Here is a 15,467-nt window from a genome sequence, read left to right as displayed (position 1 = left end):
TTTTTTAGGGGAAGGGCGCTGGAAAATATTACGATGAATATATTTACAGTTTTATTCCTTTATTAGGCGTGCCATTCATAAAGATACATGTCAAATTCATTTAATTGTCACCACTGACTATAATATTCCTCAATATAAAAACATTTATAGACCATTTATTCAAGTATATACATAGTTAATTCAAACCCAAATTGAATAAATAAGATTAATTTCCAAAGTCTCCAGACAAACATTTTCCAGAAAAATGAAAAATCATGAATTAAATACACAATCTCACTTGGACTGACCTCGACGCATCGAGATTTTTGTCACGATCGCAGATGGACGTAAAGATCTCCCTGTGGCTGTCACGCTAAAGCCCGGCCGGCCTAAGCACATAATGAGACTAGTGGTTAATATTCACTCTTGGCTGTAATCCACTAAAAGTTACTGGAATCCCGTCAAAATCAACGTTCAAATAGCGATAAGTGTATTGCCGTAGGGTGAGGGGGCGACGGTGTGGCCTACGTCAATATACGGGCCGCCTGGGCTTGAATCTCCCTGTCTGGGTGCGAGAGCAGTGCGACCAATCGGCGGTTGAGCTCCGGCGACTGGTCTAGCACGACTCGGAAAAGGCTGTCGCGCTGTAACTGTTGTTCCTTGGCCACCTGCTCTGAAGGCCTCCAAGCCCGAAGGTTGCTCGCAAACGTCAGCAGTCGTTGAAGCACCGAAGACGCCATTTGCACGTCAAAAAGCAGCATGATGGAAGCGGGAGCCTGCAGGGGGGAAAAAATCATGCAGGATATTTTGTTGAATATTAAAGAGTGCCTCTCTAATGGAAATGTGTGTTTGAATAGAAAATACAAATGTGGTCCAAAGTTTTAACAGAATGTTCTAAAACTTCAGTTATAAATTTAGCCTAGCTTCCAATTGCAACAGCAGAGGTCACCATTTCTCTGTTTTTGTTTTACCTGAGCCTGAACGATATCATCCAGCATGTCTGGGTTCGATGACAAATTCACCAGAACTTTCAAGGTCTGAACCTAAAACAAACAGTTGTGGTCACTTCTTTGACATATCTAAAACAAAAATTCACTTTGTCCTGGAAAAAAAAACACACAAACCTGTACCGAGACGTTGCCCACCACCAGCAGCGAGAGTAGCGGCGCCACCGCATCCTTGAGCAGGTGATGATGCTTATCAGTGACCGATAGGTTGGTTAACAGTCTGAGAACGCCCAGTTGAAGGTCAGAGTTCACCGGAGACATTTTCATTAGCTCCAGAACTTGTGGCACATAAACCTGAAAGCCAACACACGCTTTTTAAAAAAAACTCAATAGCTATAATGTACTACTATTTTTTTTATTTCAATAATTTTCCATGTCACTTATCCTCACAAGGGTCACTGATTTCGATTCTCAAAAAAAATGACGTGATTTCTGATTTAGGATATCTCTAGTAATACTACTATTACTACTACGACATACCTTTAGTTGCTCCTGATTTTCTACGTTCATGCACAGGTTATTTAAAACATGGAGAGCCTGCACTTTAACCTCTTGCGCAGAGTCTGAGAGGAAGCCACCAATGATGGCGATTCCATCGTATTCACGTATAATGTTCTGTGGAAGAGAGGATACACATGTGAATACGTGTGGTGAATTTTTCAAAAATGCTGGATTTTATTTAAGTGTTGTACCTGATTGAGTGTAAAGGCTGCAGCGTTTCCCAAAGTCACCAAGAGTTGACATTTGACCGGCGCACTATTATTACTGGTTTTTAGCCTCGTCAGGAGCAATTTCAGGTGTTGTGGTTCCAGATCGCCGGCACACTGCTGGGTCATGACATCTGTAAGAATAATGGTAACGTTAGCCTTTTAAATTGTATTCCTTTAACTCATTTGCTGCCATGGACAGTGCTAGATGTCCAATTCTGTTTGACTGGGAGTGGGGAAAGAAACATTCATTAACCTCCCCTCCCAGTCAAAATGGATTAGAAGTCTTGTGCCATCAACATTCCCCCAAAAACTCACCTGAAGCATCATTCGGTGGACATACAACGTCCAGTCCGGACACTTTGGACAACAGGCTGTCCGGTCGAACGCTATTATCCTTATTTTCACTTGAAGCAAGGACTTTACAGCTTCCACTTTTTCTCAAAGTTCCCCCACTTAAGAGTTTATAAATGCAATAAGATGCCCCAGCGCCAGCAATTAGTCCTAGCACCGTTTTCATGCCCCCAATTCGAGGGACTACGCTGCCGCTGTCACCCATTCTACTGCAGTTAGTTTGCTAAACTGACTAGCAAGGAGCACATATGTCGTACGTGATGAAATATTAGCTAACTATAGCAGCTTGTTAGCTAACCCCAAAACAAAGCCGAAAGCGAAAAAATAATGAAAACGACTCATCACTGGAGTATGTTTTTGTCTATTGCTTTCATTATTCCCACATCAAAACGCCTCAAACAGGACGAATGCACGCTATGCATTGAAAGGACAGGCATCGTCATTCGTCGGCCATTTTGCGTCGGGGCCGTCCGATAACTACCAACGCTAATCATAAACGGAGCTAGAACAATATCTATTTCAAAATATTTTTAGAGATCACATTTTATAGTATTTACAATTTTCAGCGTAATGATATTTTTACTACTCCCATTTACAGCGTTTCTCATTAATAAATGAAAAGAAAAACTGACTAACTACGCATGCACAGCATTGCTCGTTGTCATGACAACAGAATAACAAGCGTTTTAAAAGCGCTACGAAAACAGTCAGCGTCAATTACAAAGCAGCGTAAAATCAAGTTGGTGCATTCCCAACAAAAACAATGCGAAATACCTCTGCAGTGACCGCGTACGTATACACAATCGACCACAGTGCTCAATACTAAATGAAATACCAGCTAATGATAACAACCTTTTCTAATTCTGCAATTTTAATTTTTGCTCATATTTACCCTTTTGCTTCCTCTAGCTCCCCCCGAGCAATGAAAAGATCCACGTCAGGGATGCAGAGAGCCCTATACAGCTCCCGATATACCGGGAGCATGACAGGTTTCCAGAGTCGAAAAGGCTCCCGGATGCTATCTGAGAGCAGAATGGGAAGAAGTGGCATGAACAGGAAGGCCATACGGGTAACTACAATAAACTCTTTAAAAGTTACACATTCACCTCCATGTGTAGGCCAAATGATGTTATTATTATTTTTGCCTTTTGCAGGTGCTGGATGAAGACGGCAACGACGTCACCCCTCGCCCACTTTTTGAGCCAGAGGCCAAAGATCCGCATGCGAAACCGCAAAAATTATTTTTTGACGATTTCCATTCCAGATGGGACACTTCCAAATCATCCTCATACTTCATGATGCGTTCCTCTGGGTATCTATCCCCTAGATCTCAGGTGTCAAAATTGTACTTTGTTTCTGGTCCTTAATTTTAATTTAGCAATAAAGATGAAATCCCATTGATTTTGACACCTGTGCACAAGAGTAAACATTTGTTAATGGATGGGATGACATTTTAATATAAATATATATATAACATACCTGTCTTTTCAGGTCCTGCATGTGGAGCAGCAGCCTCCCCAGCCTGTCAGCCAAACAGGGCGATGGGGGCTACTTCATGTCGGAGACCAGTCAGGCACACGGTATCCACACGCACTTTGGCAAAATCCTGAGAAGTAGTGGCACTAAATGCGAGTTTTTTTTTTTTTTGGCTCTCCTCTCAGATTCGTCGCGGAAATCCAGCACGGGAGCTCAGCAGGTGTCGGACGAGTTTACTCTGGATGAGGTGCTGAACATCTACTTGTCGGAGACCGACACCATCACCCTTCTGGACATGCCCAGCATGTGTATGTCGGAGGAGGCTGAAAATGCAAAGGCTGTTAAGTGAGTAAAAAACTTAATTTAAAAAAAATGTACACAAGTGCCTGATAGGCACTTTGTAGCTCATTCATACTCACCATACAGAATCAAATCTTTTTTTTCCTTCGACTTGGCTGTCGTAAAACCAGAAATGTAATATTACCATCTTAATCTTTTCCAGGGAGAGCAACAACATCTACATGGAACTATGCAAGAACAGACTGGGCAACGACAAGTACGTGGAGCGAGCTATGCAGACGTTTGTTGGTGCCGAGAAACACAAAAAAGTCCAGACCGATAAGATTTTGATGAACGATGAAGGTAGGCTGCCGCATCAGTTCAATTTTGGCCCAGAATTTTAACTGGCCCCTGCATTTAATCGCAGAACTCCCCAAATCCGAAGTTTTTTTTACAGCACATCTCTGACAACTCTGGTTTACACAACCCTAAATTGTTTTGATAGGCACGCAAGCCACCATCTGGGATATCCACGACTCGTTCCAACCTGATATGCCGAAAGTGGAGAAAGCGGCTAACCGCCTGGTTGAGTTTGAACAACGGCCGAAAAGGACAAACAGCTCCAGCAGCATCAGCACAGTTGGCACAAGTAAAGTATAAAAACTACAATTTTACGTTCATTAACTCACCTGAATTGCCATTGGCCAAAATTTTAGATAATCAATTACCCAACCTGAGTCTTAGTTTTTCTTGAATTTAATTTCCAATGAGTTGTATGTGCCATATTTGTTGAGTCGTGTGGGATCTTTCTAGAAGTCATTTGTTTTCATTTGTTTTTTGATTTTTTTTTGAGTCTCAAGCAATTTCATCTTTGCGCTAATCGGAGTACTTTGTACTTGTTTTGTATTTCTGATCGAGTCACGTTCTTAATCTGTATTTTGGTTTGGGTCATGACTCTTGAGTCATAGCGTATTTATTTTAATAAATGGGTCGTGTTGTGTGCTGAATTCATATTTGTGTTCTATCTCCCTAGCTAGTAGCGGTAGCTCCCTGTTTGCCTTCAAGATGCAAAGGGGCGACGTCCTGGACGAGCCAGAACTCCAGCAGATCTTCAAGTCGGCCATGTTCCAAAGCAATTTGGTCATCATGGAACGCTGCCTCGTCGCCAACATCTTTCAACCTCAGCTGGCCTCTTACAGAAAGCTCCCCGAGATCAAAGGTAGCGTCCAGTTACGAGTCAACCTGATATGAGATGTTCATTTTGACGTCGTCTGTGTTTCAAGTACCCCCCGACGCCATGGAGCCCGATCCCGAAGTCACGGAGGACGAGAAGGAGCAAGATGATGATGGCGAGGACGAGGTAGCGGAAGAAGTGACGATGGTGCCGGTTAAAGCGGCGGTGGTAAAAAAAGAGGAGCAGGTGAAAGCAGAGGGAAAAAAAGAGGAAAAAAAAGAGGAAAAGAAAGAAGAAAAAAAAGAGGAAGGCGAGAAGGTAGAGGAAGAACAACCAGTGGAGGTAGAAGAAGAAGAAGAAGAAGAAATAGAAATACCAGATCCAACTCTGGAGCTTCTCTGGACTTTTAGTTGTAAACTGACTAAAGGATGGAACATCACCTGCATGGCTTGGAACAAGAAGAACACGGTAGGAAAGATATCCAGAAGAATTTGATGCAGTATGGTTGTTGATTTTTTGGTTGTTTTTTGTCTATCGGACAGGATCTGCTGGCTGTGGGCTACGGGGACTTCAAGCCTGGTAAAGAAGGTCTCATCTGCTGCTGGTCAATAAAGAACCTCAGTGTATGTATTTGATTCGGTATTCCGGAAAGCGCTTTTTCTATCGTTATATACTTGCTTGACTTTTTTACTATTTAACTCATGTGTCAAGAATTATGGTTGTGATGTGGATACATTCCATTCTCAAAACCTGAATACATTTCAATAGCTTAAACAATGCTAATGATATTACTGATGAAATTTGGAGAAGGTCATTTCAGTCGAAATGACCGACTGTTCTACGTGCAGTGGCCGGAGCGTGTCTATCGCTGTCACAGCGCCATCACCTCGCTAGATTTCTCATCCACCAAACCTGACAAACTGGCAGTCGGCATGTACGACGGCACGGTGGCCATTTTCAGCGTACGACATCGAGACTCTGACACGTTCCTAACCAGCAGCATGTAAGGCTACGCTGGAAAACGTTCAATTATTTTAAAAGTTAAGTAACATGTCATTTGTGGATTTACTGTTTGTGTTTTTGGTTTGATCTTGTAAAGAGACTGCAAAAAGAGGCATGTACATCCCGTGTGGCACATCACCTGGGCTACGCAAGAGATGGGCTTGTCTGAAGAGGACACAGTGGAGTCCATTGTGTCCATCTCGGAGGACGGGCGCGTCCTCAAGTGGCTGCTTTGTAGTCATGGACTGGACAGCCTAGGTAGGAACTGCCATAGAGGATAAAAATTTGAATTTGTCGCATTTTTTTTTAAGATAGATGTTGGAAAAACGTGTATTTCTGATCACCCATGAGTAGGGTTGTTTTTTTAAAAGCAATAATGGTTCAATAATCAGACATGTTGGAGCTGAGGAGAATCCAAGATGGCATTAAGAAGGCTGAAGGCAACAAAACCAGGAAAGAAGGTATCCTGGTTTCCACCGCCACACCTGGTCTTTGCTTGGACTTTCAACCAAAAGTAAGTTGGTGTATTGTCCAGAACCTCAGTTTTTTTGTGATTTAATGACAAGATTTAATCCATCCACCTTTAGGATCCCACTATCTACCTGGCCGGTACATCTGAAGGGGTTGTCCACAAGTGCTCTGTGTCCAACCATCATCATTACCTGGCTATTTATCAGAAACATCTTGTAAGTCAGACACTAGCTTATCACAAATGGACTGTTTACGCAAAAATGCAACTCTTGACTTTTTACACACTAATTAAATGATAAAACCTTTTCAAAGAACTTTAAAAATAGGATATATCCATAACTAATGAACTTGTACAGTAAAAATTATGGAACGTTTTGCCTGTCCATAGTGGAAACAAACGACGTAATCAAAGGTAAGAATTTCAGGAGAATAGTTTAGACTTGTTGTTTTTACAGTGCGATGAGTCGGAATAGGAAATTGAAATTGGGTCAGGGGAGTATACATGGCCTGAATTGTTACTTCTTACCTGTTCCTGACTCCCACATAGTGTCCCGTCAACCGAGTGGAATGGTCGCCATTCAGCAACGACGTATTCCTCAGTTGCTCGTCCGACTGGACCATCCAACTGTGGAAGGAAGACTGCCTGACACCGGCCATAGCTTTCACGTCCATCCAGAGTCCCGTCCTGTCGGTGCGCTGGTCGCCGCTCTGGCCTTCGGTTTTCGCCGCTGTTAAAAGCGAACAGTTGGAGATCTGGGATCTGAATGCCTCCTTGTAAGTCTGGATCGGGGAGAGAGAGCAAAGTTGAGAGAGTGAGAGTATCTAACATTAAGAACGACTTGTTTCTTAGGATGGACCCCGTCATTGTGGAGCCTGCCGCGAAGGGCGTCAGGATGACGTTCATGCTTTTCGCCAGGGACTCGGATTGCATCCTGGTGGGGAGTTCTATTGGAGAAGTCCACTTCTACAGGATCAACAACCTCAGTGTTTCGCTAGCCAAGAAGGTAATGCTAACGTTACATAGGTCATACAGTGTTTGCACTCTATCGCATGTGGGAAATTGCTAGTTTGTTTGTCTGTTGTCATGGGGTGAATTTAATTTTGCAATGCTGCAATAATGTTTTCAGCACTGACCATGTATTCCATTTTTTTTTTTCATCTTCATCCAGGTGCCAACTTTGGAGGAACTTGTTCATTTTCCTTCCATTAATTAAGGGACCAATAGTTTCATTTTTCAGGAATTTTCTTGAGGCATGTTTACATTGGAGACTTGTTTCACATGGAAATTGTAACTTATATTTTTCAGAAAAATATGTACAAGTCATGTTTCTTGGACTAATGTTTCTAATTTGAATCATCTTTCTCCTCGAATCATGTTTCAACTCATTTTCTCAGCTTTGATTTGTTGACATTGCAGTTTTTAAAAAGCTAAATGTTTTTAAACATCTATTTTGAGATCTTGATCATAAATGATGTTTTGACACTTGACATTTCACATTAAATCTCAACCGTTTCCTCATCATCATCATTTATGAACCAGTTGTTGTCCATGAAAGCCAGTCACCACGACAAGAATGCGTTGGCTTATGTGGTTTATCATGGCTGACAGGTCTTCCATTCATTCCGACCGAATGGCCGTGCAGCTGCTTGGTCAATTCGCGGCGTGCAGGCAACATGTGCACCCTCACATTCCTGCATTTCACTAGCAGACACTTGTCAACAAAACCAAAATAGATGCGGTTGCACATGCAAAATGTCTACACGTCCTCCGAAACCAAAGTCCAATACTACACCAAAGCCTACGAGTGCATTTTGGCTAGCATCAAAGGATTAGCATTATGCAATTTGTTTTATTTTTGACACTCATTCCTTGTTTTGTTTTCCAACTGTCAAAGTTGTACTTGAACATCTTGGATCTAAAATTCGGCTCAAGCTTTAACATCCACTACACAACCACAATGTTGTGTTTCGCAGGGAAGTGAAAGGTTTGACGGTGGATTCTGTCACTTTCACAAATTACTTGCGGACTTCCCTAGTGTTCATACCAACCAGCCTGCATATTTCAGTTTCACTTGTGGTATTTGTCCTCTATTTTCTATACATAGGGCAAATCTAATACTTTCCCCACCCTAGTTTCTACCAGGTCAAAAACATAAAGGATGAGATTTTTTAACTTAAGACACAAAAATGATTAAAAAGTTACAATTATTGATTTAAAAGGGGGAAAATATGGAAATTTAATATACGTGTATAATCTTCATTTTAATTTGATCCTCAAACAGAAAGTCGACACTCATGATTTACTTTCACGGGCCACACAAAATGATGTGGTTGGCCAGATTTGGCCCCCGGGCCGCCACTTTGAGACTTGTGCCCTAAAGCGTTAACTCAGTTGGCATTTCTGTTGTTGTGTGTGCCCTTGCCGTAAATATCCCGGATGTGCCATGGTGCCCAATTAGCGTGGAGGTGGACCTCCCTCCGAACACAAATACACGCCCAATTTAAGCATTCGCCTCACGGTCTCATTCGAAGTCACTGCGGGTTCTCCAAATAGACTCTCCGAAGCCATTTGGACTCTAAAAAAAGTTCTGTTTGAAAATAAACAACAGCGTGTCACTGCAAATGAGTCGAGAATGTTACAAGTGACCATTCCATCTACCGTGAAGGAAGAGGACGAGGTGGGGAAGTCGAAAAAGGTGAGTATGTACCTTTTTTTTTTTAAAAAAGTTGTATGCATTTTGCTTTCTTGGAGTTCATTTGTTTGCTTTTGTGTCGTTTTTACACTATTTTGCTTGTGTTTCGCGTGTTGGACTCGGTAAAGGCGGAAAAGAAGGGCGAGTGAGCACCTGGAAAGGGCAGGTTGATGTGTTCAAGGAACCCCAGAAAAACAAGTTTTTCCTTAGTGGACTATGTATAATACTATTCGTATTTAATTACGGAACATCTATTTCCTCATGTTTGAAACGTAGTTAAGCCTCGAAACTTTTATTGATCAATAGTGTAATTTTAAAAATGCATTTCCAATTTATTATCTCATTTACTGCCATTGACGGTGCTAGACGTCGAACCTTACTTGCAACCAGGATTTTTTGGCAAATTGTTTGTGTGCTTTCCATTTGTTTATGCAGCTCTTTCTAGTTGAAGTGTTGTTTAACGAAAGGAAACATTCTGTGCTGAGGAAAAGCAGTGAATTCCAGACCCTGCACAGAAAAGTAAGTTCATGTGACCATCCGTCCCTTTTTTAATTATAGTTTTATCACCCTGCTATACCTTGACCCTATACTTCAAATACGTGTACTTGGAGTATGTGAACTTATACTCAAGGCAAATGTACTTGCACAATTTTGCAGCTCCGGAAGATCATCCAGACTCCTGACTTTCCGAGTAAAAGGAATCAACATTTAAGGACCAAACCTCTTGAGCAGAGGCGACAGGAGTTGGAAGATTACATCCAGGTAACAGAAATGGCTACTGTGAAGTATTAAGAAGAAAAATTACTTGAGCTTTTTAAGATCACAGCTAAAATAAGTGGATAACGACCCCCAGTGGACAACATTAAGATATCCTTCTGGCTAATTTGTGCCTAATATTTACAGTATTGAGTTGATATTTTGCATTGTTTCCTGTCCAGGACATTATCTATCTGTGCGAAGATGTACCACAGGAACTTCTGGACTTCCTCCACCTCAAGCATTATCACACAGCAAACAAGATCGGCAGCATGGAGTAAGAATGTTTAATAACACTGGTACTCCATTTTTCATCACTTTTTAACGCTGAAATATCTCATCTTGGAATCAATTGACTTGCTTTATTTCAGATCACTTGATGACCTGGACAATCAGGATTACGGGTAAATAAATGAAATTACAATTTGTCACAATAAAGGATTTCAAGTTTTATAAGAGTACATACGACAGCAAATATTAAAAGTCTATACACCCTCGTTCAAATGTCTCTTTTCCAATCACAATTATAGCCAAAATTGAAAAAGATTCTGAAAGTCGACTAAATTATATTCATGTTTTCTTCAGTTATCAGTTGCCGCATCAGCGAGTGATGGGATTCTTCCGGGATCCTTACCTTTCTAACTGCCCGTCAGGTATTAACTTTGTCATAGTGCATGTTCATAATAGCAAACTGTTTACTTTGAGTGACCAATGCTGATTTGAACTTGTATGGGGACAACTTCTCTCTGTCGCAGGTCTACCGGACATTGTCTTGGGTGGGGTCCTCCAAGGTTTCTACCGAAGGGATGTCCGCGTAAGCTTCATGGCTCCTGACAAGTCGAATTAAAAAGTGGTTGAATGAATGGAAGGAGTTAGAGGGAAAAAAGTTTTACTTTTGAAATAATCTCATGAATGGGAATTTTAGTGTCTTTTTAAATTTGTCTCAATTTCTTCTGCCAAAGGCCAAATGCATCCTTAAGGGGTTAGCATGTCAGTATTTTTAATATAACTGACATTTTGTATGGCAATGTGATGTATAAGGGGGTTATAGAGTAACTTTAATTAAAATATCTATTCACTTTTGTTTGTTTTGGTTTTTGGTGTTATGTGCACACCTGTCAAGTGATTATTGTGTAATAAAGAAATTAACTATAATTTATACACTTTTGAATTAACTCTCAAGATGTACACTTTGGCATTTAAAATTTGTCTTGCAAACATTTGAACGTCATCTCTTGGCACAACTTGTTGAAAGTAAATTTGGCACCAAACATGCACTTTATAACACAAAGGTGTGGGATTTCCTGATTAAAAGCCGGTGTTATCCAACCGAATAATAGTAGCCTACTCACTCAGTGTGTGCGCATGCGCTGGGCGGGAAGCCGGAAGTATGTCTGTCTCTATGCTGACGGTGTCGCTCGCTAACTCCGAGCCTGAAGCTGGACCCACTTCTTGCCTTCCTCCGCGCTTCTCGCTCGGTCAATGACGCCGACCTGCGCGTCTCCCTGCACGGGTAGTGTCCAGCGAGGCTAGCGCCCTTAATGCGCTACTCCTTGAAACCACAGCCTATTTTTGGTCGAAACGTTTGAAGGCTGAATTCGGACTACTGGTATGTTTGACTACCGCTCTTGTCAGCCATTAAGCTTTTTTGCTCCGGGTTGAGTGATTCAAACTCGATGCATGGGAATTTGAGTGTAAAAAATCTGCCTTTTAATGAGATTAGTCGCTCCTGAGGGGACTAAAGATTCTTATTGTTGTCAAAATAACAATGATATTTAAGCTATCGCTAGCAAGTACTGCACAAAAGTCATGTACTAGAGTTGCCTAGTAATTTGAGTCAAACAACGCAAAAGTAATGCAATTTCATTATTCAACATTAATGTTGTCAAAAGTATTGATACTGTAACGTTTCCCATGTATATACTCATAGTATACACATTTGTTTGTTTATATACATACACACAAGTATATGCCTACAAACTAGGGATGGCCCCGATCGGCGATTGTATTGCAATTTATAGGCATGTATTTGTTTTTGCAATTCCAGCGCATCATGTGGAGGAAGGCGTCAGTGGCTGCCCTCCTGGCCCTGGCGGTTGGCTACTTCTACCACGGCTGCCCCGAGCTGCCCGAACAGCTCCTCCAGTATATCGGCCCGACTGGCGACCAGTCCTCCCAGCAGAGCCAGCGCCGTCTGGAGCAGGTCATTTCCGACGCCTGGGACTCGCTGATCAAGTTGCCCACGCGACAGTGGGGTAGAGTGGCTGTCGGGTAGGTCTGACCTTCATCCGCGACCCCTCCGTGTCTCTGAAAAACTTTTTGGGGAAAAGTGACAACTGCAAGTTTTGATTTTAGTGACCAAACATTGTGTGTTTTGGCTAAATATGACCTGCATATCTGGGAAAAAAGTATAAAATAGCTATTTAAATTTTAGGGGAGTTTTTGTAGGGATGAGCCATAACAAAAACAATCCTTTTAGCATAAAAAAGTGCAGTTTTAGTGACTAATAATCTGTCATGATTGATTATTCGGCGGGGGAAAGAAACCTAAAAGACAAGAGTAGAGAGCTAGTATTAAATATTGTAGAATGATATTACAGTACATCATTTATAGTTTCCCATTCTGTTTTCAGGGTGAACGCCTGCGTGGATGTGGTGGTGTCCGGAGTGGGTCTTTTACAGGCCCTGGCCGTAGACCCCGGAAGCGGCCTGGATCATGAAGTGCTGAACTCCAAAGAGGACCTGAGGGAAGCTTTCATCCACTTTATGGAGCGCGGGGCGGCCGCCGAACGATTCTTTAGCGACAAGGAGGTCTTCCGATGGATTGCCCGCGCAGCTGCCGAGTATCCGGGCGCTAAAGTGAGGACCCACAATTGGCCCATTTTCCGCTCAGGTGCCACACACCCCTCAAACTATGATTTTTTTTTTTTCGTTATAGCTTTACGTAGGAGGGAACGCCGCCCTTATGAGTCAGAAGCTGGCGACATACCCGGATATCATGGTAAGTAATGGTCTGGTAATAATGTCAGAGTTATACTTTTGGGCTTTAAATTATTTTTTTGTCATATTTTAATGACTAAAATGTAGAAATATTAATGTTTACTTTATTCCTTTGAATTGTCAAAAATATATTTTACATTTATACTAATATATGACATTTATTACTATTATTATTCAAAATAACAATTATTATACTTTTTTTGGTATCGTCTTTAAGGTTTTGTTATGTGGACCCGTTGGACCGAAACTTCACGAGATGCTAGACGAGCAGATTGTTGTTCCTCCGGGATCCCTGCAAGAAACGGACGAGTACCATCTCATCTTGGAATACAAAGCCGGTAAAATGCACTCATTGGGAAAATAAACCCCTAAATGTGGATATTTTTGTCACATTGATTCTTAGTTGACAATACAGAATATATAGCCTTGATTATCTTTTAGATGTTGGATTGGGGGTGCTAGATGTTACGTGATATGATATTTTTGCCAACAGGTGAGCAGTGGGGTTTAACACGGGCGCCACAGGCCAACCGCTTCATCTTCTCGCACGACGTGGCCAATGGAGAGATGAGCACGCTGGAGACGTTCGTGGCCAGTCTCGAGGAGTTCCAGCCCGACTTGGTGGTCTTGTCTGGGTTGCACATGATGGAGGGCCAGGGCCGTGAGCTGTGGGAGGAGCGACTTAAAGAGGTGCTGAGATGCAATTCTTGTAGCCCAAAGTAGGGGGGGAGAAACCATGAATAGTGGTTTCTATTTTGTATAAGAGTCTGTCAACACAGTCTGAAATGTTTTTTGTTTTTTTTATTATTAACTGTAAACACTCTTGGCAGGCAGTGGCGGCTATATCAGACATTCGTCACGACATTCCGATTCACTTGGAGCTGGCTAGCATGACGGACAAAGACTACATGAACAGCATCATGCAGGAGGTACATGTTCAAAAGGATTTACAGTCTTCCCTCAATTATCACAACTTCACTTATTGACAATTCACTTCTTCACATTTTTTTTCTGCTATCAATTATTTAATTTTTTGTATTTTTTAAGTTCACAAAAATGAAAATCCATGCTGAAACTGGTCGGCGTCAACACTAATAGGGGTGATCCTACTTTGCAATTTTTAAATTAGCGCGGACATGTTTAGTATACATTAACTGCGATATTTGAGGGATTACTGTATAGGAAATTAAATATAAAAATGTAGCATAGAAAATAAGATCTGTGATGCAAAAAAAAAAGTGAAATGCTTTGACTTTTTTAAAGCATTCCCAGAATATTAATTTCCATCACAAAAGGCAGCAATTATTACCTGGCAACCCATCCCAGACAGAATGAACGTCAATTACCATCAACGTGTGCTTAAGTTTCTTTTCGAATCAATCATGACTGACTGACCCCACGCCATCCGTCTTTGTGTCTTCCTGTTAGCAGGTCATGCCCATTGTGAGCTCCATCGGGCTGAACGAGCAGGAGCTCCTATTCCTCTCACAGGCCGGCGATGGACCTCACGCTCAACTACCGGCGTGGAACGGCGTGCCGGACGTAGGCCAGGTCAGCGACATCCTTCTTTGGATCCTGGAACGCCACGGGCGCGCTGACCCCTCGTCCGAAGCCGACCTGACCCGCGTCCACTTCCACACGCTGGCCTACCACGTGTTGGCCACGGTGGACGGCCATTGGGCCAATCAGGCGGCGGCGGTGATGGCCGGGGCGCGCGTGGCCAGTAGCCAGGCGTGCGGCAGCGCCGTGGTGGACGCCGCCAAAGTGGTGCTCAAAGCGCCGCGGAGCTTCCGCGACTCGCACTCGGAGCCAAGGGCGGAGCTTTCGCTCGATCCGGCGGCTCCGGTGACGGTCTGGCGGCGGGGGAACGTCACGTTCCACATGACGCCGGTGCTGGTGTGCAAGGAACCGCTTCGGACCGTCGGGCTCGGAGACGCCATCTCGGCGGAGGGGCTTGTTTACTCCGAGTTAAAGGGTCGGCGACCTTAATGACCGCTTGGAAGTCCTTGGGAAATCCTGCCTGTTCACATGTCACCCCCTCTATGCACTGGGAAGTTTGGGTGTGCCTTGGGTTGCAAAGGACTGAACTGGTAAGTTAAACTGGTCAATTGTGGATTAGTACTGTGCTTTCTAAAATTGGGATAATTTTTATGGGATTTAATGGGAATTGAGAGGACCTAACTCTAAAAAGTTTGTATTTTAGACTGAACTAAGCAAACAATTCAATTTGGTATCAGTGCAACACAATTCATTGATGATAAACTTGCAGTCAAAAGTTTTGAGACACTTTCTGCAAATGGGGAAAATATCAAATTTTGGCCTAAGGTTTGTTTTTAGTATTTTTTTATTATTATTTTTTTAATTCCATGGAGAATGGCTTCTACTTTAAAGATAAAAAGAACAAATGAATATTTCTGTGACCGTCCGACAAGTGGAAGATAACCGGTTCCAGGTTCATTTCCAAGTTGTCATTTTCAAAATTAGTTGCCTTCCTAACTAGTAAGTAAAACTACTTACCTGCAAATATTGTCACCTCGAGGTGTTCAGAGCCTGGTTGGCCGGATATCATG

At 42.4% G+C, this 15,467-nt stretch overlaps 4 protein-coding genes across 6 annotated transcripts; 3 read left to right on the top strand and 1 right to left on the bottom strand.

Moving 5' to 3' along the window:
• Positions 1 to 48: 48 nt before the first annotated feature.
• armc10 (armadillo repeat containing 10) lies at positions 49 to 2,907 on the bottom strand. Its single transcript, XM_077742723.1, has 7 exons — positions 2,012 to 2,907; positions 1,679 to 1,827; positions 1,467 to 1,601; positions 1,104 to 1,280; positions 951 to 1,022; positions 508 to 755; positions 49 to 368 (listed from the first exon to the last, which is right to left on the bottom strand). The coding sequence occupies exons 1-7, from the start codon at positions 2,250 to 2,252 to the stop codon at positions 353 to 355; spliced, it is 1,038 nt and encodes a 345-aa protein (XP_077598849.1). The 5' UTR covers positions 2,253 to 2,907; the 3' UTR covers positions 49 to 352.
• dnai4 (dynein axonemal intermediate chain 4) lies at positions 2,613 to 7,977 on the top strand. Of its 2 annotated transcripts, XM_077742722.1 has the most exons (17): positions 2,620 to 2,836; positions 2,957 to 3,116; positions 3,202 to 3,359; positions 3,539 to 3,627; positions 3,709 to 3,868; positions 4,026 to 4,165; positions 4,308 to 4,451; positions 4,836 to 5,021; positions 5,086 to 5,444; positions 5,519 to 5,599; positions 5,825 to 5,979; positions 6,076 to 6,236; positions 6,371 to 6,492; positions 6,566 to 6,664; positions 6,997 to 7,223; positions 7,300 to 7,453; positions 7,619 to 7,977. In XM_077742722.1, the coding sequence occupies exons 1-17, from the start codon at positions 2,811 to 2,813 to the stop codon at positions 7,661 to 7,663; spliced, it is 2,466 nt and encodes an 821-aa protein (XP_077598848.1). In that variant the 5' UTR covers positions 2,620 to 2,810; the 3' UTR covers positions 7,664 to 7,977. The 2 variants fall into 2 exon arrangements, with proteins under 2 accessions (XP_077598847.1, XP_077598848.1); XM_077742721.1 differs by having other exon boundaries at positions 2,613 to 2,836; positions 3,539 to 3,868.
• Positions 7,978 to 8,895: 918 nt separating this feature from the next.
• Positions 8,896 to 11,053, top strand: snx22 (sorting nexin 22). The gene is made up of 7 exons (XM_077710448.1): positions 8,896 to 9,145; positions 9,578 to 9,661; positions 9,800 to 9,904; positions 10,081 to 10,175; positions 10,270 to 10,302; positions 10,484 to 10,551; positions 10,654 to 11,053. Exons 1-7 carry the CDS (start codon positions 9,083 to 9,085, stop codon positions 10,743 to 10,745), a joined length of 540 nt encoding a protein of 179 aa, XP_077566574.1. The 5' UTR covers positions 8,896 to 9,082; the 3' UTR covers positions 10,746 to 11,053.
• Positions 11,054 to 11,263: 210 nt separating this feature from the next.
• adpgk (ADP-dependent glucokinase) lies at positions 11,264 to 15,355 on the top strand. Of its 2 annotated transcripts, none has more exons than XM_077712164.1 (8): positions 11,264 to 11,507; positions 11,946 to 12,169; positions 12,531 to 12,756; positions 12,836 to 12,898; positions 13,115 to 13,235; positions 13,391 to 13,587; positions 13,728 to 13,826; positions 14,329 to 15,355. In XM_077712164.1, the coding sequence occupies exons 2-8, from the start codon at positions 11,952 to 11,954 to the stop codon at positions 14,884 to 14,886; spliced, it is 1,482 nt and encodes a 493-aa protein (XP_077568290.1). In that variant the 5' UTR covers positions 11,264 to 11,507; positions 11,946 to 11,951; the 3' UTR covers positions 14,887 to 15,355. The 2 variants fall into 2 exon arrangements, with proteins under 2 accessions (XP_077568290.1, XP_077568289.1); XM_077712163.1 differs by having other exon boundaries at positions 14,326 to 15,355.
• Positions 15,356 to 15,467: the final 112 nt, after the last annotated feature.

Source organism: Stigmatopora nigra, chromosome 2 (genome assembly GCF_051989575.1).
Source record: "Stigmatopora nigra isolate UIUO_SnigA chromosome 2, RoL_Snig_1.1, whole genome shotgun sequence".
Taxonomy (NCBI): Eukaryota; Metazoa; Chordata; class Actinopteri; order Syngnathiformes; family Syngnathidae; genus Stigmatopora; species Stigmatopora nigra.
Note: the sequence above shows the minus strand (reverse complement) of the source record. Positions and strands in the feature narration are given on the sequence as shown.

Bases quoted from the DNA above. Each gene is read 5' to 3' on its own strand.
- armc10 (XM_077742723.1), bottom strand. From the start codon at position 2,252: ATGGGTGACAGCGGCAGCGTAGTCCCTCGAATTGGGGGCATGAAAACG. The intron at 1,602-1,678 runs GTACAACACTTA...TCTCTTCCACAG, and splicing joins CAGCCTTTACACTCAATCAG to AACATTATACGTGAATACGA. The intron at 1,023-1,103 runs GTTTGTGTGTTT...TGTTTGTTTTAG, and splicing joins TGGGCAACGTCTCGGTACAG to GTTCAGACCTTGAAAGTTCT.
- dnai4 (XM_077742721.1), top strand. From the start codon at position 2,811: ATGCGAAATACCTCTGCAGTGACCGC. The intron at 3,360-3,538 runs GTATCTATCCCC...CTGTCTTTTCAG, and splicing joins TTCATGATGCGTTCCTCTGG to GTCCTGCATGTGGAGCAGCA. The intron at 6,237-6,370 runs GTAGGAACTGCC...TTCAATAATCAG, and splicing joins TCATGGACTGGACAGCCTAG to ACATGTTGGAGCTGAGGAGA.
- snx22 (XM_077710448.1), top strand. From the start codon at position 9,083: ATGTTACAAGTGACCATTCCATCTACCGTGAAGGAAGAGGACGAGGTG. The intron at 9,905-10,080 runs GTAACAGAAATG...TTTCCTGTCCAG, and splicing joins AGTTGGAAGATTACATCCAG to GACATTATCTATCTGTGCGA. The intron at 10,552-10,653 runs GTATTAACTTTG...TCTCTGTCGCAG, and splicing joins CCTTTCTAACTGCCCGTCAG to GTCTACCGGACATTGTCTTG.
- adpgk (XM_077712163.1), top strand. From the start codon at position 11,952: ATGTGGAGGAAGGCGTCAGTGGCTGCCCTCCTGGCCCTGGCGGTTGGC. The intron at 12,757-12,835 runs GTGAGGACCCAC...TTTTCGTTATAG, and splicing joins CCGAGTATCCGGGCGCTAAA to CTTTACGTAGGAGGGAACGC. The intron at 13,827-14,325 runs GTACATGTTCAA...TCTTCCTGTTAG, and splicing joins TGAACAGCATCATGCAGGAG to CAGGTCATGCCCATTGTGAG.